General features: G+C 45.3%; 1 protein-coding gene across 1 annotated transcript in view; it reads left to right on the top strand.

Moving 5' to 3' along the window:
• The window catches only part of LOC127580080 (dedicator of cytokinesis protein 2-like), a 1,107,748-nt gene that overhangs the window by 1,002,966 nt on the left and 79,689 nt on the right, over positions 1-25,093 (top strand). Inside the window, 3 exon segments of the mRNA XM_052033289.1 lie at positions 5,552-5,665; positions 13,313-13,402; positions 16,673-16,777. Coding sequence (XP_051889249.1) covers positions 5,552-5,665; positions 13,313-13,402; positions 16,673-16,777 — 309 coding nt within the window.

Raw genomic sequence — 25,093 nt, 5'->3', positions numbered from 1 at the left:
CTGATAGGGTGAGACCAGATAGGTTAATGAAGCAATGACAATTAGATGATCCTACCTTGTCTGAGTTGCTCATGGCAGGGCTATGGGACATGCCCAGCAGGTAAGGCTATACTTATGGAGAGAGATAAAGTCACAGATGGATGATAGCAGAAATGGCCAATACTGACACAAAGAGAAAGAAAGAACGAGTTACCTGAAGCTAGAGAATTCAATAGGCTTCAAAATGCCCAGACAGAAGGTGAGATGTTGGAGATACAAGAGACTGCAGATGCTGGAATCTGGAGCAACACACAAACTGCTGGAGGAACTCAGCAGGTCAGACAGATTCTGTGGAGGGAAATGGACAGTTGACGTTTTAGGTTGAGATCTTTCATCTGGACAAGACGAGACGTTGTTCCTCAAGCTTGCATTGGGCCTCATCGTAACAGAGTGTGAAGCCACAGTGTGGATGTGGGCTGTAGAATTAAAATGACAAGCAATTGGAAGCTCAGATCAGATGCAGATGCTCCTGAAAGATATTACCCAACTGTATTTGGTTTCCCCAGTGTAGAGCAGGTGACGTTGTCAACACCAATTGCGATACACTGGATTGGAAGATGTGTGAATGGATCAGTGCTCCACCTGGAAAGACTGTTTTGGTCGATGAATGGTGAGATGGGAAGATATGAAAGGACAGGTGTTGCATCTCCTGTGGTTGCATGGGGAAGTGGCATAAGACCGGGAGCAGGTGGTGGGGATGAAAGAGCAAACCAGGGAGTCACAAAGGAAATAACAAACAATCTGTTAAAGGAACTCAGCGGGTCAAGCAACATCTGTGAGGGGGAAGGAATTATCAATGTTTCAATGCATCAGCACAATTCTCCTTCCCTCCATAAATGCTGCTGGACCCTCTGAGATCCTCCAGCAGATTGATTGTAAGATATCTTTATTAGTCACATGTACAATGAAACACACAGTGAAATGCATCTTTTTTTGCGTAGAGTGTTCTGGGGGCAACCAGCAAGTGTCACCACGCTTCCGGCGCCAACGTAGCATGCCCACAACTTCCTGACCTGTGCATCTGTGGAATGTGGGAGGAAACCCACACAGACACGGGGAGAATGTACAAACTCCTTACAGTGGCTGGATTTTAACCTGGGTCGCTGGGGCTTGTAAAGTGTTACGCTAACTGCTACACTACCTTGCGGTTGCTCCGGATTCAAGCATCTGCAGTCTCTGGTGTGTCTGCGGTCACAAAGGAAGTGATCCCTTTGAAAAGCTGAAAGGGGAGGGGAGGGGAGGGGAGGGGAATATGTGTCTGGAGATGGAATCTTGTTGGAGCTGGTAGAAATTGCAAAGAATGATCCATTGAAAGCGGAGGCTGGTGGGACACCTAACATCAACTCATTTGGTCCCGTCCTTTGAGATATTCCCACTGTTTGCCAATTCCTCCCCCACATTATCTGCTACTGAAAGCTAACTTGTTTTCTCTCTTTCTCAGTTCTGACCATAAGACCATTAGGCAAAGGAGCAGAAGTCAGCCATTCGGCCCATCGATTCTGCTCTGCCATTCTATCATGAGCTGATCCATTCTCCCATTTAGCCCCACTCCCCTGCCTTCTCAACATAACCTTTGATGCCCTGGCTACTCAGATACCTATTAACCTCTGCCTTAAATACACCCAATGACTTTGCCTCCACAGCCGTCCGTGGCAACAAATTCCACAGATTCACCACGCTCTGGCTAAAGAAATTTCTCCGCATCACTGACGAAGGGTCTCAGCCCTGAAACGCTAACTGGTTCCCTTTCTACAGATGCTGCCTGACCTGCTGATCGTTCCTGGCATTTTCTGTTTCTTTTATTTAATTGTTAACATCTTTGTACAACTGACTGGCTTACAACTGATTTTCTCAGTTAAGTGTTAACTACATTGTGGGATTTGAACCCATGACTTTCTGCCTGTGGTGCTCCCAAGCAAGAGGCACAAATCCTGAACAGCTGACTGGATCAAGTCACCATTCTGTGGAACCTTCCCAACAGGATCAATTGTTTAATCAGCCCTTGATTGTCAGTGAGCCTTTCTAAGAGAATAGAATTAATTAGGTCTCCAAAAAAATAATTTCAACTTGCTTCAGATATTTCATTAAAGTTTTGCTGAATATTGTAAATTGGATTACAGGTGAATTTTAGGAGTAAACATGACTGAACAAACTTGCACATTAATCATCAAGATCCAAGTTTAATTTCCCTCTGGAAAAAATGGAAAGTAAAAACTAATTTAAAAGTAGTTCCTTATGTCTCTTTTAAGATTGGTCTACTTGGGAAATGTTTGTAATGAAATAAATGTATCTGCTTTAATTGATTTCTGATTTCCCCTTAAAATCTCCAGTTGCTTTCATGTTATTTTTGAAGTTAGATTTCTCAGGTGAGAATATGACGCTTTATAATCCCACCTACTTTAACATTACACTTGGATTAAGTGTTTTATTTAATTTGGCTTCAGAGACCTTCTATTTGACTTACCTTATCAGGTCCAAGCAAGCCTTTTGCAGAACCTGGTCGAGAGACATTTTCCAGCTTCACTTTGAGGAGTTCTGCTGCTGTCTTCACCACCACATGCCTTGGAGAGGAGTTATCTGCATGCACAAGACCTCCCATGGAGACTCTTGCAGGGGTTGGAGAGTGAGCTGGAAATGAGGAGTGCGGTCACAGAGCCTGCATTTTTGGACTGGTGTCTGAATTTATAGAAGTGTACAAAATCATGAGGGGCATAGAACCATAGAACCATACAGCACAAAACAGGCCCTTCGGCCCACCATGTTGTGCCATCCATCAGACAACCCTCACACTACCTAACCCCTTCCTCCCGCATATCCCTCTATCTCACGTTCCTTCATATGCCTATCCAACAAGCTCTTGAACCTGTTCAATGTATCTGCCTCCACCACCACCCCAGGAAGTGCATTCCATGCACCAACCACTCTTTGGGTGAAAAACCTCCCTCTGACATCTCCCCTGAACCTCCCACCCATAACCTTAAAGCCATGACCTCTCGTCTTGAGCATTGGTGCCCTGGGAAGGAGGCGCTGACTGTCTACTCTATCTATTCCTCTCAATATTTTATATACCTCTATCATGTCTCCTCTCATCCTCCTCCTTTCCAGTGAATAAAGCCCTAGCACCTTAAGCCTCTCCTCATATTCAATACTCTCCAATCCAGGCAGCATCCTGGTAAATCTCCTCTGCACCCTCTCCAATGCCTCCACATCCTTCCTATAATGAGGCGACCAGAACTGAACACAGTACTCGAAGTGTGGCCTAACTAGAGTTTTGTAAAGCTGCATCATCTCCTCGCGGCTCTTAAACTCAATCCTGCGACTTATGAAAGCCAACATCCCATTGGCCTTCTTAACTGCTCTTTCCACCTGTGAGGCAACTTTCAATGAACTGTGAATATGAACCCCCAGATCCCTCTGCTCCTCCACATTGCCAAGTACCTTGCCATTCACCCAGTACTCTGCCCTGGAGTTTGTCCTTCCAAAGTGTACCACCTCACACTTCTCCGGATTGAACTCCATCTGCCACTTGTCAGCCCAGCTCTGCATCCTATCAATATCCCTCTGTAAGCTCCGACAGCCCTCCACACTATCCACAACACCGCCTATCTTAGTGTCGTCCGCGAACTTACTAACCCAGCCCTCCACCCCCTCTAAGTCATCTATAAATATCACAAAAAGTAGAGGTCCCAGAACCGATCCCTGCAGGACACCAGTAGTCACTGCCTTCCAATCCGAGGGCACTCCTTCCACCACAACCCTCTGCTTTCTACATGCAAGCCAATTCCTAATCCACACAGCCAAGCTTTCTTGGATCCCTTGTCCTCTGACCTTCTGAAGAAGCCTACCATGAGGAACCTTATCAAACGCCTTACTAAAATCCATGTAAACCACATCCACCGCACTGCCCTCATCAATCTTCCTGGTCACCTCCTCAAAGAACTCTATCAGGCTTGTGAGGCAAGATCTTCCCTTCACAAAGCCATGCTGGCTGTCCCTAATCAGTCCATGATTCTCAAGGTGTTCATAAATCCTATCCCTTAGAATCCTTTCTAACAGCTTACCCACCACAGACGTGAGACTCACCGGTCTATAATTCCCTGGCCTATCCCTATTACCTTTTTTGAACAAGGGGACCACATTCGCAACCCTCCAATCCTCCGGCACCACCCCCGTAGACAACGAGGACTCAAAGATCCTTACCAGCGGTTCAACAATCTCCTCCCTAGCCTCTCGAAGCAGCTTGGGGAAAATCCCGTCAGGCCCCGGAGATTTATCTGTCTTAATATTATTTAACAACTTCAACACATCCTCTCTCTTGATATAGACAGGGCGAATGTACACAGTTTGTTTTTCCCAGGGAAAGGGAATCAAAAGCTAGAGGGCATAGATTTAATGTGAGCGGGGAAAGATTTAGAGCACATGCAGGCAGGGGATAGGTGTGTCCAGGTGAGGGGGGGTGGGTGGGGGATGGGAAGTGATGTAAGAAGCTGAGAGGTGATAGGTAGAAGAGGAAAAGGGCTGAAGAAAAAGGAATCTGGTAGGAGAGGGACCATGGAATAAAGGGAAGGATGTGGGGAATAGACGGGCAGGTCATGCGATCGGGGGAGGGGATAGACAAGGGGTGAGGGGGCCACAGGAATGAGGGAAGACAAAGGCGGGGAAAGGGGGAATAAAAAGGTGGGGGAGAGGGGAGGGTTTACCAGAAGTTAGAGAAATCGACGTTGAGGCCGTCAGGTTGGTTTAAAGGAGAAAGTTTAAAGGAGATGTGTGGGGCAAGCTTTTTACACAGAGAGTGGTATGTGTCTGGAACAGGCTACCAGGGGAGATGGTGGAAGCAGATACAATAGCAACACTTAAGAGGCATTTAGACAGACACCTGAACAGGCAGGGAATTGACGGAGACGGATCATGCGTAAGCTTAGTTAGGTCGGCATCAAGATATGGTGGGCTGCAGAACCTGTTCCTGTGCAGTACTGTTCTGTGTTCTTGGAATCATTGGAATCATTCTATTGTGCTTCAAGGCTCCATTTCATCAAGCCGTAATATTCCAATATTTGGAATTACAGCTCAACCCTAAACTGCCCCCATGTTTCAACTCCTTGGGTCCCAAGTATCATATCAGCAGCACAAGCCTCCAGGCCCAATGTAATGGGACATTCCGCAGAGCAGAACACAATATTCCAGATGGAGACTGGAACACCAACATGTGGGAGGGGTAAGGATTCCGTTTATGTTCACGGGGAGGGGAGAGAAGTGAGGTGATGTTTCCCCAAAAATAACAACCCAATGTTATCACTTTTGAAAGATTGCAATATTTAGTATTCAAAATGAACCAAGAAAAATTAATTTACTTTTTCTTAGTTTAATTTCTATCTCCACAGATGCTGCCTGATCTGCTGAATGTTTCCAGCATTTTTTCATTGCAGGTTTCTACTATCTTTTTTTGCTATTTTTGAGTTACTTTACGAGCTTCAATCTGACTGTTTCTCTGTTTGTCTTTTTGGTGATCTAGTGGACAGATGACCAAGTTGCTTTGCACATCCAAGACTTCCAGGGTTCACAGACCCAGCGGCAGTTGAAGGAGAATCTATACAACAAAATCATTGACTACTTTGACAAGGGCAAGGTAAGACTTAACCTCTCAATGACACTCTCGGCAAAGACTGGAATACACAACTTGGTGTTTTTGCGTGTAACCTGCTTCAGCCACTAGTGAAAAAGGGTCTTATATTTGGCACTTTACACTCTCAGGACTTCTCAGAGTATTTTACAGCCATTGTAGTGCAGTGCGACAGTGGTGCAATGTAGTATATGCGACAGCTAAATTACACATAGTTATCACCTATGAGCTGCATCTATTAATCGTCAAAATTCTCCATTGTCAAGGGGTACAATACATGTCTAAAGTTGATGGGCCAGTGATCAGAATTCCAGGCTATTGATCCAGTACTCTGAATTCAAATCTCATCAAAGTTTCTGAGAGATGAATTCAAGGTTAGAAACAAAACTGGAATGTTGTTGAAGGAAAGGTAGTCTCTATAATGGTGCTGATAAATTTGGCCAATTGCTGTAAAAGCACACCTCTCTTCTGAACTCTGCCACATACACTCCACTGGCTTAATGTGACTCCAGACATCCCAGCATGGTCTTAATGGCCTCCTCGGCTCAGTGAATTGAAATTGGAATTGGTTTATTATTGTTACATGTGTCAAGGTACAGTGAAAAACTTGTATACCGTTCATACAGATCAATTCATTGCACAGTGTATTGAGGTAGTACAGGGTAAAATAATAACAGAGTGCAGAATAAAGTGTTACAGTTACAGAGAAAGTGCAATGCAGGCAGACAATAAGGTGCAAGGTCAATTATGTTTCCTCGTAATTTTTTCATGACATAAGTGGAAGCCATTTGGCCCATCAATTCTCTGCTGGTTGTCAGAGCATTTGAATCACTCCCATTCCCCCACATTTTCCAGTAACCTATTTTCTCTCACACGACCATCCACTCTCCCTAGATTCTGCCACTCATCCGCACACCTGGGGCAATTTATAGTGGCCAATTTACCTCCCAACTCATCTGTCTTTGGGACGTGGGAGGAAACCGGAGCTCTGGGGGGTGGGGGGAACCCACATGGAAGAACGAGCAAACTCCACACAGACAGGACCAGAGGTGAAAATCGAACCTGGGTCGCTGAAGCTGAACTAACCTCTGTGCCACTCTGAACAATACATTCCAGCTCTGCAGAAGGATAAATTAAAGTCAAGATGCTTTGGCAAGCACAGAAGGTTCCTACTAGATTAAAGGCTAGTTTTGACCTGGAGTCATTCACCCATTTTAAGCAGTGGTTGATAAAACCAGTAACATAGAGCATAAAAGACAATGCTGAAAGCACAGAGGAGATCAGACAACATCTGTAGAAAGAGAAATGGTTTATTCTTCAGCAACACACAAGATGCTAGAGGAACTCAGTGGGTCAAGGAGCGAAAGTTTTGGATCAAGACCCTTCATCTGGACTCCACCTGATGGTGGTGATGTTTCCACACAACCTATGGCCTTGTCCTTAGAGTTATATAGAAACCAGCCTTTCAAAGTCAAAATGGAGTTTATTGTCATGTGCACAAGTACATGTATGCACAAGTGCAATGAAAAACTTAATTACAGCAGCATCACAGGCATCATATAAGTAGCATTCACAAGAAAAGCATAAATTAGACATAAATTATACACAATTTTTACAAGATTAAAAACACAATTAGAACAAAAAAGAAACAAAGTCCATTTTAGTGCAAAGTGTTCATAGTGTTGCTAAAGTATAGTGGTGATTAGGGTTTTGCCAGTTGGTTCAAGAGCCGAGTGGTTGAAGGGAAGCAGCTGTTCTTGAACCTGATGGTGTGGGACTTCAGGCTTCCGTATCTCCTGCCCGATGGTAGCTACGAGAAGATGGCATGGCCCGGATAGTGGGGACCTTTGATGATGGAAGTTGCCTTCTTGAGGCAGCACCTCCTGTAGATACTACTGACTGGGAGGGATGTGCCCGTGATATATTCAGCCCACTGAGTCTACAGTCCAGATGAAGGGTCTCAACCTGCTGAGTTCCTCCAGCATCCTGTGTGTTGTTCCAGATTCCAGCATCTGCAGTCTCTTGTGTCTCCAGTTTACGTTTCAGCTCTGGAATCCTTTGTCACCTCTGTAAGTTACCCCAGGCATAGTCGGATGGCAGAAGAATCAGAGGAATTTGGTGGGCAGCTGAGAGGGATCAGGGTGCAGGGAAATATGCGGGGGAAATAAATGGGATTGCTGTGGTCTTGGTGGGCCAACTGGCCTCCTTCTCTGTTGTGAGATATTCTGAGAAAAATTGCCCATGAACTGTGGAGACAGTTAACAACCAACCCTATTGGTTTGTCTGGATCATATGATGGGATAAAGGTGGCAGAGTTCAGTGAAGGATGGGTTATTAAAAGAGGTTTTTTTGATTTTTATCAACGCTAAGAAGGAAACACATTTGCTCGGAGAAAGGTGTCAGAGAAACAATTGTCAACAGTGAGATGAACAACAGAAACATTTGCCTCAAAGGAAATGGCAGGAAAATAATCATCTGGAAAGAGTGTTTAAGCCATTAAATGTTTATATTTAAGTTCCCAAAGCCTCCTTAAAGGCATTTGAAAGGCCATAGGTAAATACAGGCAGGAGATGTTGCTGCATATTGGGATCAGAGGAACAAAACATTTGCTTTTCTAAGCTTTTGAAATGCTAAATACAATAGATTAATGTAATAGCTCCTTAATGAGTCAGCCCAAAATTGTCTCTGTACCCTATACATTGTAAGCAATGCTGAACGAATTGGTTTGCCCAATTAGTGTCCTTCCTATTTTGTGATATTTTGAAAATTGCGAATTGTGCAATTTTTGTTTTTATTTTATCATTTGTTGGGATGTGGGTTCCGCTGGCAAGAACATTCCTAATTGTCCTCCAGAAGGTGGGGGCGAGCTGCCTTCTTGAACCACTGTGGTCCTTCTGGTGAAGGTGCTCCCACTGTGCTGTTGGGGAGGGAGTTCCAGGATTCGATCCAGTGACAATGGAGGACTGACAACATATTTCCAAGTCATGACAGTTTGTGACTTTACTCGGAACCTGAGGGTGGTGGTGTTCCCATACACCTGATGTCCCTGTCCTTAGTGTCATACTTCAGTACTTCGGCCCACTCGTCATCATCGTGGCTGTCCCTCGAGGTCAAGGATGACGGTCTTCGTTGCGTTGATCTATATATGGGCTCTCAAGTGGCTTATGAGTCCGGTTCTTGACTAGGAGCTTCCAGCCATCACATTGCCTGCTCCCGTCGCCCTCCCCCGATCGCCGAAAGACTTGAGAAGTAGCCCGCAGAACGAAGACGCCTGTGCGTGTATTTGTTTAACATGTACTTGATGTTGCACGACAAAAAGCACATGATACTTCACAAATCAACCAACTGATTCCAATGGCATGGAAACCACGACGATTGGAGCTGATGGATTTGTTGCAGCCTTCATCCGCCTTTCACAGTCGTTGAGTTCGAAGTAACTTCGTCCACCTGTTCCACCATTGAGGTCTTGGTTGGATTGTTCTTTGTCAGGGACCTCACCATCGATCTTACTGCCATGAGTGATCCTACCAGGAGCATAGCTCCAGACGGCATCACTCTCGAGATCTCAGGACCACACAAGCTTCTCCACCACGACAAGGTGACAATCCATGGAGAAGTTCAGCCCACTGAATATGCCCTGGCCACTGATTCTACACTAATCCTATTTTATTCTCCTCACATCCCCATCAACTCCCCCCAGATTCTACCACTCACCTACACACCAGGGGCAATTTACAGTGGTCAATTAACCTCCCAACCTACGTCTTTGGGATGTGGGTGGAAACCGGGAGCACCTGGGGGAAACCCACACAGTCACAGGGAGAACATACAAACTCCACACAGGGACCACCGGAGGTCAGGATTGAACGCAGGTCCCTGGAGCTATGAGGCAGTGGCTCCACTAGCTGCGCCACTGTGCTGCCCATTTTGACCGAAGAGGTCACACATTTGGAAGGTGCTGTCAGAGTGGTCTCAGTGTAACAGCAGTGCATTTTGTAGGTGGTATATAGTGCAGTCACAGTGTACCTGTGATGGAGGGAATGGCCAGCAGATTGGTGGATGAGATTCACTTTAGCAGAGCAAAGCTTAATATAGATTTGAGCTTGAGTGTTTGAGCTAAACTTACCCATCCATGCTCTCAACTTGTGCCTTGTGGATACTAGATAAGATAAGATAAGATATCTTTATTAGTCACATGAACATCGAAACACACAGTGAAATGCATCTTTTGTGTAGAGTGTTCTGGGGGCAGCCTGCAAGTGTCACCATGCTTCCAGTGCTGACGTAGCATGCCCACAACTTCCTAACCCGTACGTCTTTGGAATGTGGGAGGAAACCGGAGCACCCGGAGGAAACCCACGCAGACACAGGGAGAATGTACAAACTCCTTACAGACAGCGGCGGGAATTGAACCCAGGTCGCTGGCGCTGTAAAGCGTTACGTTAACTGCTACACTACCGTGCCTGCCCCTAGAAAGTATTTGCAGTGTCAGGAGATACCGCAGGATCCCCAGACTCTGACCTGCTTTTGTAACCATGGTATTTATGTGGCATGTTCAATTGAGTTTCTGATCAATGTTAATCCCCAGGATATTGACAGTGAAGGACTCGGTAATTGTAACACCATAAAGATAGGTTAGAATATCTCTTGTTGGAGATGTTCATTGCCTGATACTTCTGAGGCATGAATGCGCTTATCAGCCCAGTCTTGACGACACAAGAGGCTGCAGATGCTGTAATCTGGAGCAAAAAAAAATCAAACTGATTCGAACTCAGCAAGTCCACCATCATCTGTGGAGGCAGAGGGATTTTTGACCTTCCATCAGGACTCATGCCTGAATGTCTAGGTCCACTCTCTGGTCTGCTTCATTTACTGAGGATTTGCAGATGGACTTGTACTTGTGAATATGGATACAATGATTAATTTACCAGAATAGTAACCTGGAGGTTTGGAATAAGTATCCCAAGACTTAAGATCATATCCCGCAAAGCAGCTGTGGAATTTGTTCAGTTAATAATCCAGGTGTACTGGTAATGACCATGAAACTTCCGAATTGTTAACAATCCATCTGGTTCATGAAGTCCATTAAGGGATGAGAATCTGTTGCCCTTACCAGGTCTAACTTCTGTGTGACTCCAACCCCACAGGGTCTCGACCCAAAACATCGACCATCCCTTCCCTCCACAGATGCTGCCTGACCCACTGAGTTCCTCCAGCAATTTGTTTTTTGCTCCTTGTACACAGGGAGATGGTTGTGCTTATTGGACGTCATTCATCCTTGACCCAGAAAATTACTGCTGGTGTTCCTCAGGGCCATCTTCTACACTGCTTTATCAATGACCTTCCTTCCGTCTTAAGGTCAGGAATGTGGATAGTCTCTGAAGTTTTATTTCATTCATGTATTTCAGCATCTGGACATCATTGGCAAGGCCAGAATTTATTGCCCATCCCTACCTGTCTGCTGGGTGGTTTGCTAGACCAGTTCAGGGGCATTTGAGAAGTGAACACATTGCTGTGGGTTTGGAGTCACACATAAGCCAGTCCAGGTAACAGAATTTAGGAAATACAAATCACTCAGTGCATGGGTGCAGGTAGATGGGACTAGGCAGAAGATCAGGCGGCATGGACTAGATGGGCCAAAGGGCCTGTTTCTGCTGTAGTACTCTATGACTATGTCTCGCTTTACATTAATTGTACCATCAAACCAATACATTCATTGTGCCATCAAACCAATACATTCATTGTGTCATCAAACCAATACATTCATTGTGTCATCCAGCCAATCTTGCAAAGCAGTGATATCACTCATGTTTCCTCTTTAACCAGTAAGCCCATGAAGTGTTTGAGAGGCTGCTACATAGGAACAAGCCCCTCAGAGTCCAGCGGTGGCAGGACCTAGACTGTGGTCCTTCCCCATGAGGAATCTGCATTGATGCGCCCAGCTTCAGTGCGTCCCTCAGCACGTACTCCTGCATCCTGGACTGTGCCAGTCGACAGCATTCCCTTACCATCATCCTGTTGGAAGACCAACAAGTTTCGGGCAGACCAAAAGGCGTCTTTCACCGAGTTGATAATCTTCGAGTGGCAGCTGGTGTACTCAGAAATTTAATATCTGAAAATGCCATGACCTCTGTAAATGTCAGAGATGTGAGAAAGAAAGAGAAGGCTGCTATGATTAACCACCTTTTCCCTTCTCTGAATCCCTGTGGTTTGTGACAACCACAAGCCTCTGAAGTTCACGAGATCTCCTCAACCAACATGCTTGGTTTTATACCCAACCACTCTTGCAACCCTTCGTCAAAGGCTCTTAAGTTAAAAACCATGAGAAGAGCATTTAAACTATGCAGACAAGCAATGGGCTACTCCAAGAGAAACCCCATTGTGTTTAAGGGTTGATTTATTTTAAATAGGCAAGCAGAGAGAACCACTCCAAAAAAAATCCCTACCCTGTGTCTCAAAGGGTTTGATAATGAAATGGTATTTCACCATATAACAATAGTCATGTTAAGTCTGGCCATCACAAACAAAATGAAGGCAGTAGTTCTTTGGAAGGAGGAAGGGGGGAGGAGAAACCTTGGAGTTTGTATTTTCCCACCTGTAATCCCACTGTAACTATTGAAATGTGCCATCTGGTACTAATAAAACTATCTTATCTCTTATTTAAAATTATAACCACGTGCCATGTTAAAAGTTTATCAAAGGGATGTTAATGAGCTGGAAGTGGTCCAGGCAAAAATTTACACTGGTCAGCTAACCTACCAACCTGCATATAGTTGGGATGTGGGAGGAAAACGGAGCACCCAGAGGAAAGCCGCGTTATCAGAGGGTGAGCGTGCAAACTCCACTCAGTCAGACCTGGAGGTCAGGATTGAACCTGGGTCACTGGAGCTGTGAGGCAGCGGCTCGACCAGCTGCACCACTGTCCCAGCAGTAAAGACCCTCAACAGTATTGTGGGCTTGAGGTGGGTTCCCAATTAAAGGATCTGTTTGGCTGCCTCACCTGATCCTCCATTGAATGACAGCCCACCTCTTATCTGCTGGGCAGTGGGTTGGAGAGGCCGTGCTTCTAGCAATGGCAGCGGTTCCCTACCCAGACACTAACACTCCATACCCACGCACTGATACTCCATACACGCACACACTGACACTCCATACCCACACACTCTGACACTCCATTCTCAATCACTGCCATTCCTTAGCCGGATACGTCCACTCTGTACCCAGTCTGTAAAACTGCAGTTAACCTCCTAACTGCAGTTAACCATATAACTGCAGTCCGTATAACATTCAGTTATCGTCACCCCACATCCAGAAACTGCTGTGTTATACCCACTGCTCAGGAGCGGTGCGTCTCTGTCCCCTGCACTACAAAGCCAATGTCATGAGCCATGGACCTTGAAACCCATGCCCTTGTGATGTACAACTGGACGACAGGGCGGTTGGTGGACATTCAACTGGAGCTATCGTTGTCTTTGAGGTGATACAGTGGAAGGGTGTGAATACCCCTGACTACTGAAGTTGGTGGGCACGGGGTAGGGAAAGTAAATTCAGGGAAAGCCCTTTAGAAAGTATGCATTGCATTTAGTAGATGATGGAGCACAGATGAAGCAGTTGAATGTGTTGAGCTAATTATTCACCGCTTGCTGTGAGCAGATGTGGGAAGAAGCCATTCATCTCTGCAAGGAGCTTGCTGAGCAGTACGAAATGGAGGTCTTTGATTATGGGCTGCTGAGCAAGACCCTGGTGAGTAACTGCAAGCTGGCATTGATTTTGATAAGCTAATGATGATTGATGAAAGCCATATTATGTTCAGGCGATTAGGCTTCACCTCTCCACAGGCTTTTCTCTAATCCACAGAGGGAGTGTGTCTGATGGGGCAGTGGGCAGTGACAAACTTTTGAAATAGTTGCAAGGTTAATAGAGGAAATCATTGGGTTTCTCTTCAAGTAGCTCAGTAGTGCTTTAGATTACACTCCACCGTTTGTGCAGGAGTCAGAGAGAGTTCACTTCCACACTCTGGTCACTTCATTTTTATTCTTATGGATTTATTTGACCCATCGATAGCAGAGGGTCATGGAACATAGAAAAAAGTCAAAGTCAAAGTCAAGTTTATTATCATAAGCACAAGTACATGCAGGCACAGTTGCAATGGAAAACTTATTTGCTGCAACATCACAGGCACCTAACATGAGAGACACAGCATTCACAAGAGAAACATAAATTACGTTTAAATTTTATAAAATTATACAAGAAAGAACACAATTAAGAACAAAAAAAATCAAAGTCTATTGTAGTGCAAAGTGGTCAAAGTGATCATTGTGTATTTATGCTAATGTAGAACAGTAAAGCACAGGAGCAGGCCCTTCGGCCCACAATGTCTGTGCCGAGCATGATGCCAAATTAAGATAAGATATCTTTATTAGTCACATGGACATCAAAACACACAGTGAAATGCATCTTTTGCATGGAGTGTTCTAGGGGCAGCCCGCAAGTGTCGCCACGCTTCCGGCGCCAACATAGCATGCCCACAACTTCCTAACCCGTACATCTTTGGAATGTAGGAGGAAACCAGAGCACCCGGAGGAAACCCACGCAGACGCAGGGAGAATGTACAAACTCCTTACAGACAGCGGCCGGAATTGAACCTGGGTCGCTGGCGCTGTAATAGCGTTACACAAGCCGCCAAACTACCGTGCTTGTACATAATACATATCGCTCCATTCCCTGCATATTCATGAGCCCGTCCAAATGCCTCTTAGATGCCACTATCATATCTGCTTCCACCACCATCCCTGGGAGCCTGTTCTAGGCATCCACCACTCTCCATGTAAAGAAACTTGCTCCACACATCTCCTTTAAACTTTCACTGTGTGTTTCGATGTACATGTGACTAATAAAGATATATTATCTTATCCCCCTCTCTGCTTAAAGATATGCCCTCTAGTATTTGACATCTCTACCCTGATTCTACGGCAATGTTGCTGTGCCCAAGTCCAGCAATAAAGATAGAGTGGATGCAAATGTCTCCTCATTTCCATTCTGGCTTGTTTGAAATTTATTTTAAATCTGTCACTGCCATTTGCCAGAGGAAACGATTCCACCTCAGAAATCTCCCGTGATTTTGAAAGTCCCCATCACATCTCCCATGTGGTTGATTCACCGTATGTTAGGTTCACTTTTGGAAAAGTGTCAAAGCCATAGGCTGGGTAGAAGGGGAGAGGATGTACAAACTCCTTACAGACAGTGGCCGGAATTGAACCTGTGTCGCTGGCGCTGGTAGAATGAGACCAGTTATTGAGAGAGGGAAGAGGAACTGGGAATGTTTCCCTTTGAGAAGAGCCAGCATTGTGTGAAGGGCTGAATAGCCTGCTTCTGCACTATAACATGAGAACATAAGGAATAGGAGAAGGCCATCGGCCCCTCGTGCCTGGTCTGCTGATCATTTACCCCAACGTCACTTTTCTGCATGAAACCCGTATTTCTTGCCTCCACTGATATCCAGAAGTCTATTGATTTCTGGCTTGAGTGTAGAGTGACTGAGCCTCCACAGCCCTCTTGGGGAGAGAGTTCCAAAGATTCACTGCCCGTTGGGTGAAGGTAGATCCTTTCAATTCAGTTGTGAAGGGCTAACCCCTTACTTTGAGACTGTGAGCCCCAGTTTGAGACTCTCCACCCATGGGTGGGCGAAGGATGATGGGCAGATTGAGCCAGGTGGGGGAAGGGGAAGGGTGGAGTTGGGAGACAAGATGCAGGAGGGTAATAGGTGGAGGCAGATGGAGCCAAGAAGGGAGAGGGGAGGATGAACGTGGGAGGCAGCTACTGGAGGGAGATGCGGTAACACATAGGGCTACCAGTGCTGGACTCTTGATATATAAAGGATGTGAGAATGGGAACCATCAGGGGAGAGATGAAAGGCTGGTGGAACCAGGACCATATGGGGAGGGGGGTGGGGGTGAGCCGATGGGTGAGTGGAACCGGGAAGGGGAGGGGGATAAAAATGGTGAGGGGGGCAGCCAGAGGGGGTGCATGGGAAAAAGGACAAAAATAGGAGGACTGGAGGTATTGGTATTGGTTTATTATTGTCACATACCAAGGTACAGTGAAAAACTTGTCTTGCATACCATTCGTACAGGTCAATTCATTACACAGCGCAGTTACATTGAGTTAGTACAGAGTGCATTGAGTTAGTACAAAGTGCATTGAGGTAGTACAGGTAAAAAAAAATAACAGAATACAGAGTAAAGTGTCACAGCTACAAAGGAAGTGCATTGCAGGTAGACAATAAGGTGCAAGATCATAACAATGTAGATTGTGAGTTCATCTCATCGTATAAGGGAGCCGTTCAATAGTCTTATCACTGTGGGATAGAAGCTGTCCTTGAGCCTGGTGGTATGTGCCCTTAAGCTCCTGTATCTTCTACCTGATGGGAGAGGAGAGAAGAGAGAATGACCCGGGTGGGAGGGGTCTTTGACTATGCTGGCTGCTTCACCAAGGCAGCAAGAGGTCTAGACAGAGTGCATGGAGGGGAGGATGGTTTCTGTGATGTGCTAGGCTGTGTCCACAATTCTCTGCAGTTTCTTGTGGTCCTGGGCAGAGCAGTTGCTAAACCAAGCTGTGAGGACAGGGAGAGAGAGCATAGAGATGAGGGGCAGAATACCGGAGGTGAGGTTCACTTGAAACTGGAAAATTCAACGTTCATACCATTGGGATGTTGACTCCCCAGGCGGAATATGAGGTGCTGTTCTTCCAGTTTGCATTGGGCCTCACCCTGGCGGTGGAGGAGGCTGACGATGGACAGGTCAGTGTGGGAATGGGAAGGGGAATTGTAATGCATGCAACTGGGAGCTCGGGATGGCTGTTGCAGGTGTTCAGTAGCAGAGAGAGCAGCCATGGAGCAGTATAGCAACCCAAGTGGCTGAGAAAGGGCACCATTGACAGGCTAGACCACAAAGCTGGAAGGAGGTACTTTTTTTCCTCTCACCCTCTGATCTTCCTCTGTTCTGAATTTCACAGCAACGCCAGGCCAAATTCTATGAAAACATCATGCAGGTTCTGAGGCCCAAACCGGACTACTTTGCAATTGGTTACTACGGCCTAAACTTCCCAAGCTTCATCCGGGTAAGAATGCCATTGTCTTTCTCGAACAGTGCGGTCTATTTTCTCAAGGGGTGAAGGATGCCGTGATTGTGTTAAAATTCACTGACTGTGGATTGATATCTCAGTTGACGATAGAGGGTGTTTCAATGCAAAGGAAATGTGCATGGTGTAAATGAGGATATGCATGAATCAGAATCAGGTTTATTATCACTGATATATGTTGTGAAATTTGTTGTTTTGCGGCAGCAGTACAGTGCAAGACATAAAGACATAAAAATTACTATAAGTTACAAAAATAAATAAATAGTGCAAAAGAGGAATAACGAGGGAGTGTTCATGGGTTCATGGACCGTTCGGAAATCTGATGGCGGAGGGGAAGAAGCTGTTCCTGAATCGTTGAATGTGGGTCTTCAGGCTCCCGTACCTCCTTCCTGATGGTAGTAACGAGAAGAGGACATGTCCCGGGTGGTGAGGGTCCTTAATGATGGATGCTGCCTTCCTGAGGCACCGCCTCTTGAAGATGTCCTCAATGGCGGGGAGGGTTGCACGAGCAGAATTTTCAATGCATTTTGTGATAACATTTCAATTATTACAATAATTGTTATAAATAATAATAATATTGTTCCAATAATTCACTACCCACCCTGCCCCACCTCCCATCTCAGCCGATGATGAACTTTCTTTCTATTTATCTTTAATTGTGGAGATGTTCAGGTAGAGAAAGATGAAAAGGTTTTATTCCTCTGATTCTCTCTTTCTCTCATTCTCTCCCCCTCCCACACCATGTCTCTGTCTTTCTCTCTCTGTCAATAGGGTACGTAGAACATCGAACACTACAGCACAGGAACAGGCCCTTCGGCCCACGATGTCTGTGCCGAGCATAATGCCAAATTAAACTAATCCCATCTGCCCGTACATGATCCATATCCTGCCATTCCCTACATATTCACGGAAACTAGTCTCCCCTCCATGGAATCTGTCTACACTCCTCGCTGCCTCGGTATTGCAGCCAACATAAAAAATGACCACACAAACCACGGACATTCTCTCTTCTCCCACCTCCCATTGGGCAGAAGATACAAAAGCCTGAAAGCTTGTCTGCCTGCAGTGCACTTTCTCTGTAACTGTAACACTTTATTCCGCATTCTGTTATTGTTTTCCCTTGTACTACCTCAATGCACTGATGTGATGAAATGATCTGTAGGGATGGCATGCAAAACACTGTACCTCGGTACATGTGACAATAATAAACCAATTTACCATATTCATGTGCATATCTAAAAGCCTCTTGAATGCCACCATCGTATCTACTTCCACCACCATCCCTGGCAGTGCATCTCAGGCACCCATCACTCTCTGGTGTAAAAAATCTTGCCCCGCACATCCCCTTTAAACATTTCCCCTCTCACCTTAAATGCATACCCTCTAGTATTCGAGATTTCTATCCTGGGAAAAAGATTCTGGCTGTCTACCCGATCTATTCCTCTTACAATTTTAAAAACTTCTATCAGGTCTCTCCTCAGTCTCTGACGCTCCAGAGAAAACAATTCAAGTTGGTCCAACCCAAACAATCATTGGTGGTTGATAGGCCTGTCAAAAACATCTTCCGTCGCTTTGATGGAAAGGCTGTCAGCTGGGTTGGACATCCTGCTTTTTATGAGCAAGATAATTTTTCCTATTGTCATGCCATTTTTATAGCTACAATGGAACAGCCTGACCAGAGGCAGGTATGTAGTGAAGCACAATTTATTAACACCACAATTGGGAAATTTTCAGGGTCCAAAGCCTTTTGAGTATTCACTGCATTCAGTTATAACTTGAATTCACAAGGAATGAATTAAAGAGTGGCTTCAGAGATGGTGGGAGTTTCAGGAAGAGACCAAGACAGATCACACACTCAACATTGCAAGCTGAACGAGGTTGTAAAGCATTTTGTGTGCCATCAATTGAAGGTAGAAACTGACATAAAAATTAAACTGGTCATTCAAGAGATAGAAGCCTGTTGTCTGTACCCAGCCTGGTCCACTGACACTAAAAAACCTGAACAATTCCTCGGACCATATTTCTTATTTTCTTTCTCTCTCAACTTGCACTCATGGCCTGATGAAGCGTCTGGACTCGAAACATTAACTGTCTATTTCCCTCCATAGATGCTGCCTGACTCACTGAGTTCCTCCAGCATTTTGTGTGTTGCTCCAGGTTTCCAGCATCTGTGGTCTTTCTTGTGTCTGTCGTTATGTTTATTTTGTCATATAAGTTAAGTACAATTTATGTTCATTTAAGTTTATGTTTGCAATGGACTGTGCTGTTACTGCAAAAAGCTAATTTTCATGGCATTTATACCCTGGGTATGTATGCCTATGACAATGAACTTGAACTTGACAGAGAGAACAGGCAAGCTGGAATGGTTCTCATTTGAAGGCATATTAAGCCTGTTTCACTATTATTTAGTGGTCACTATTGCCAAGGAGAAGGTAATTGGGAAGCTGAAAGGTCTGAAGGTGGATAAGTCACCGGGATCAGATGGACTACACCCCAGGAGGTAGCTGAAGAGGTTGTGGAGGCATTAGTAGTGATCTTTGAAGAATCACTAGATTTAAGAATGGTTCCGGAGGATTGGAAAATCGCAGATGTCGCTCCACTCTTTCAGAAGGGAGGGAGGCAAAAGACAGGAAATTATAGACCAGTTGGCCTGAATTCAGTGGTTGGTAAGATGTTAGAGTCCATCATTAAGGGTGAGGTTTCAGGGTACTTGGAAGCACATGATAAAATAGGCCAAAGTCAGCATGGTTTCCTTAAGGAGAGATCTTGCCTGACAAATCTGTTGGAATTCCTTGATTAGTAACAGGCAGGATAGACAATGGAGTCAGTGGATGTTGTTTACTTGGATTTTCAGAAGGCTTTTGACAAGGTGCCACACATGAGGCTGCTAAACAAGATAGGAGCCCATGGTATTACAGGAAAAGTACTAGCATGGATAGAAGATTGGCTGACTGGCAGAAGGCAAAGAGTGAGAATAAAGGGGGCCTTTTCTGGTAGGGCGCCGGTGACTAGTGGTGTTCTGCAGGGGCCGGCGTTGGGTCCACTTTTCATATTGTATGTTAGTGATCTGGATGATGGAATTGATGGCCAAGTTTGCAGATGATACGAAGATAGGTGGAGGGGCAGGTAGTGTTGAGGAAGCAGGGAGTCTGCAGAAGGACTTGGACAGGTTGGGAGAATGGGCAAAGAAGTGGCAGGTGGAATACAGCGTAGGGAAGTGTACGGTCATGCACTTTGGTAGAAGGAGTAAAGGTGGAGACTATTTTCTAAATGGGGAGCGAATTCAGAAATCAGAGGTGCATAGGGACTTGGGATTCCTAGTGTAGGATTCCCTGAAGGTTAACTTGCAGGTTGAGTCGGTACTAAGGAAGGCAAATGCAATGTTAGCATTCATTTCGAGAGGACTGGAATATAAAAGCAAAGATGTAATGCTGAGGCTTTATAAGGCGTTGGTCAGACCACATTTGGAGTATTGTGAGCAGTTTTAGGGCCCATACCTAAGGAAGTGCTTGCATTGGAGAGGGTTCAGAGGAGGTTTACAAGAATGATCCCAGTAATGGAAGGGTTAATGTATGAGGAACATTTGATGGCTCTGAACATTCACTGGAGTTTAGAAGGATGAGGGGGGGATCTCATTGAAACCTACTGAATATTGAGAAGCCTGGATAGAGTGGATGTGGAGAGGATGTTTCCAGTAGTGGGAGAGTCTAGGACCAGAGGGCACAGTCTCAGAATAGAAGGACGTCCCTTTCGAACAGAGATGAGGAGGAATTTCTTTATCCAGAGGGTGGTGAATCTGTGGAATTCGTTGCCACAGACAGCTGTGGAGGCCAAGACATTGGGTATATTTAAAGCTGAGGTTGATAGGTTCTTGATTAGTAAGGACATCAAAGGTTACAGAGAGAAGGCAGGAGAATGGGGTTGAGAGGGGAAAATAAATCAGCCGTGATCGAATGGCGGAGTAGACTTGGTGGGCCGAATGGCCTAATTCTGCTCTTATGTCTTATGGTGTTAGATTTCAGTGAGGGAATATTTAGGGAAGAGTTATCAGGATTGTAATTGTGGAAAAGGATGAGGGAAACTCAAGTGGAAGAAACTTAGTTGGAGCAACAAATAATCTGCTGGAGGAACTCAGCAGGTCGAGCAGCATCTGTGGGGGGGGAAGCTTTTTGAGTCGAAACCCTGCATCAGTACACTTGGAGATGGGCTCATTAGAGTCTTGAAAGGGGATCTTCTGCATTGTATTTGAATCAAAGGTTATGAAATAAGGTTGTAAATGGATGTGGAGGTAGTTACATCTACACAAAGGTGGATAATTCAGTAGAAGGTAAATATATTGATAATTAGTTTATTATTATCACATGAACCAAGGCACAGTGAAAAGCTTTTGTTTGCGTGCCATCCAGACAGATCATTCCAATCATAAGTGTGTTTAGGTACTACAAAAGGAAAACAATAACAGAATGCAGAATATAGTGTTACAGTTCAAAGTCAAAGTCGAGTTTATTGTCATATTCACAAGTACATGTGTGCATGAGTGCAATGAAAAACTTGCCGCAGCATCACAGGCACATAGCATCAGATAAGCAGCAGTCACAAGAAAAACATAAATTAAGCATAAAGTATACAGAACTAAAAAAAATCCATTTTAGTGCAAAGTGATCAAAGTGGTCATAGTGTTGCTAAATTGTAGTGATTAGGGTTGTGCAGGTTGGTTCAAGAACCGAATGGTTGAAGGGAAGTAACTGTTCCCGAACCTGGTGGTGTGGAACCTCCAGTACCTTCTGTACCTCCTGCCCGATGGTGTGGAACCTCCAGTACCTTCTGTACCTCCTGCCCGATGGTAGCTGCGAGAAGATGGCAGGTAGACAAATAAAGTGCAAGGGCCGCGACGAAGTAGATTTTGAGAGATCAAGAGTTCATCATTAACGTACAAGAGGTCCGTTCAAGAGTCTTATAACAGCTGGTACGTGTTCTCAAGCTTTTGTATCTGAGGCGGGAGAAGAGAGAATGACCGGGGTGGGAGGGGTCTTTGATTATGTTGGCTGCTTTCCTGAGGCAGTGGGAGGTGTAGACAGAGTCCATGGAAGGGAAGCTGGTTGTTGTGATGGACTGTGCTGTGTTCGCAACCCTGCGGTAAATCTTTACAAAACATGATTTTGGCCTTAGCCTGAATGACATGTCTGAGGGGAGAGTGGAAGATGTGACTGGTTGTAGGATAATGTTGGAGCTGGGCACTTGATGGTCGGCATAGACTCGATGGGCCAAAGGGCCTATTTCCATGCAATGTGACTCCGAGCCTCTGTGACTGTATGACCATTTACAACAGGATGTGACAGGAATGCAGAGTTTTGGTCCTTAAAATTTAAAATTTTATTTTATTTACAGCGTGGCAACAGGCCCTTTCGGCCGAACGACTCCGCGCCGCCCATTTTAAACCCAAATTAACCTACCCGTATGTCTTTGCAATGTGGGAGGAAACCGGAGCACCCGGAGGAAACCTACGCAGACACAGGAGAACGTACAAACTCCTTACAGACAGCGACGGGAATCGAACCCCGATCGCTGGCGCTGTAATAGCGTCTGATCTGTTGTTAGCTGGATTGCTGACCTCAGCCTATACTGCACTGTTTAACATTATTTTATTCCTGTATTACTGTATTACCAAGCTGGCACCCCACTTTTCTTGGTCCTGCCACTGACAAACACTATATACCAAGAACAAGTACTGCTAACTCAATCTGCAACTTAATTTACAGCCCATTCAGCCTGCCAAACACAGTTGCAGTATGATCACTCTGGATGCTAAAAGCAAACATCAAGTTAATCAAGGGATAATAACTGATTCTGTTTGGATGTTCCTTCAAGCCTAATCAAGGAAGATTGGTTCAGTTGCTTGTATCCAACGTGCGTATGAAGTGCAATTGACTGAGAGTGATTTCAGGCTTTCTCAGGAAATGCAATCAGACTGGTCATTCAAATATACCTGCCCCATTCTTTTTAGCTAGTGTCAACTTCTGGGAAAATTCCTAGACATGTCTACAATCTTGGTTGCAACCCATCTCCCTCTCTGTTCCAATAAAGGCTCCACAACACCCATTTGTCATTATCCACTCTTCTCCGTCAGCTTATCATTCAGTCAATTCTGACTCTGTCTGAGGAAACCCTTCCAAAAATGTTTCCTATGAACACCAACACATCAAAACATATAAGAATCTGAGGGGAAGGACATGGGGGTGGGGCTAGACAGGGTAGACATTGAGAGATGGAGACACAAGAGACTGTAGATGCTGGAATCAGGTGCAACACACAAACTGCTGAAAGAACTCAACAGGTCAGACAGCATCTGCAGAGGGAAATGGATGATCGATGTTTTGAGTCTGATGAAGGATGTCAAGCCGAAACAGTGACTGTCCGTTTCCCTCCACAGATACTGCCTGACCCGCTGAATTCCTTCAGCAGTTTGTTTTTTGTACTTAAGACACTGAGAGATGTTTCTTCTCATTGGGGGAATCTAGACCAGGGGGCAGTCTCAGGTTAAGTGACCACCTTTTGATGAGAAGGAATTTCACCTCATAAACCACTGGAATCTTCTACCCCAGAGAGCAATGGACAGTGAATATGCAAGGTTGGAAAAGGTAGATTTTGGACTACAGGGGAACCAAAGTTTAAGGGGATCAAGTAGAGAAGAGCAAGGTCAGAGTAGCCATGATCTTAGAGTCATAGAGTTGTACAGCTTGGAAACAGGCCCTTCTGCCCAAGTTGTCCATGTCGGCTGTGTTACCCAGCAAGCTAGTCTCATCTGTCTACGTTTGGCCCATAGCCCTCTAAACCTCTCCCATCCATGTACTTATCTAGATGGCTTTTACATGATGCTAATGTTCCCGCCTCAACCACTATTTCTGGCAGCTCATTCCAAATACGCACCACCCTTTGCATGAAGAAGCTGCCCCTGATGTCCCTTTTAAATCTCTCACCTCTGATCTTAAACCTATGCTTCCTCCCTGTGCTTTTACCCTGGTGTTGTGAGAAAGGTTCTTTTGGTATCTTAAAGATGAAGGTCTGGACACACCGTCTTTGTCATTTAAAAATGGTTTATTAACAAAGACAAACGCGGGGACCGAATGAATGGGAACAGATGCACATCACACACTCTCAAGCAGGAGATCACGAATGTGGAGGGAAACACACACACACACACACACACACACACACACACACAAACACACACACACACACACGCACGCACGCACGCACGCACGCACGCACACACACACACACACACACACACACAATAACTGGGTACAAATGATCAAGGAATAGACAGTACAATGTATGGACACCCTGATTCTGGACAAACATTGGCTCTTTGGTCTCGGGAGTCCTTAACTAACTGCCCTGAAGTAGTGCACAGCTCACCTCAACATCCTCGGAGACAGAAAAAGAGATAGAAAACAAACATGCAGCACTTGTATGCTGCTGGGGGGCTGGGGAGCCCAGCAAGGACAAAGGTGTTTTAAACGGGCCAATAGTAGAAGTGGCCAGGAACAAAGGTGCTCACACAGACCAGTCCGAGTGGTCCAGCAAGACAAAGGTGGAGCCAAACCTTGATTGACTGTGGTGTAGCTTCCGACCTAATAGGCAATGCTATCATCCGAGCATGGGGGTCAGTAGTGTTGTCACTATCACCTGACCCCTGGCCTTTCATACTGCACCTGGCTATGCCCCTCATGATCTTATATCCCTCTATTAGGTCACCTCCAGCAGCCACTCCTTGTAACTTAGGCCCCCAAGTCCAGGCAACATCCTGGTAGATCTTTTCTGCACTCTTTCTGGTTTAATAACATCTTTCCTGTAACAGGGTGACCAAAACCGTACACAATACTCCAACTGCGGCCTTACCAACATCTTATATAACTGCAACATAACTTCTCAACTCCTGAACTCAACGCCCTGACTGATGAAGGCCAGTGTGCCAAACACCTTCTTCACCATCCTGTCTACCTGTAACGCCGCTTTCAGCGAACTATACACTTGCACTCCTCGGTCTCTCTGTTCCATAACACTCTGCAGAGCCCTTGCTATTCATGGTATAAGTCCTACCCTGGTATGATCTCCCATCTTGTTGAATGCTGGACCATGCTCAAGGGTTACCCATCTCCTCCACGAATTCAGTTGATTCTTTATAGTCATTTCCCTCCACAGATGCTGCCTCACCCACTGAGTTCCTCCCGCAATTTAAGATATCTTTATTAGTCACACGTACATTGAAAGACACAGTGAAATGTATCTTTT

The sequence above is a fragment of the Pristis pectinata genome, chromosome 2 (assembly GCF_009764475.1).
Source record: "Pristis pectinata isolate sPriPec2 chromosome 2, sPriPec2.1.pri, whole genome shotgun sequence".
Lineage (NCBI taxonomy): Eukaryota > Metazoa > Chordata > Chondrichthyes > Rhinopristiformes > Pristidae > Pristis > Pristis pectinata.
The sequence above is the reverse complement of the archived record's forward strand: the minus strand, read 5'-3'. Positions and strand labels throughout refer to the sequence as shown.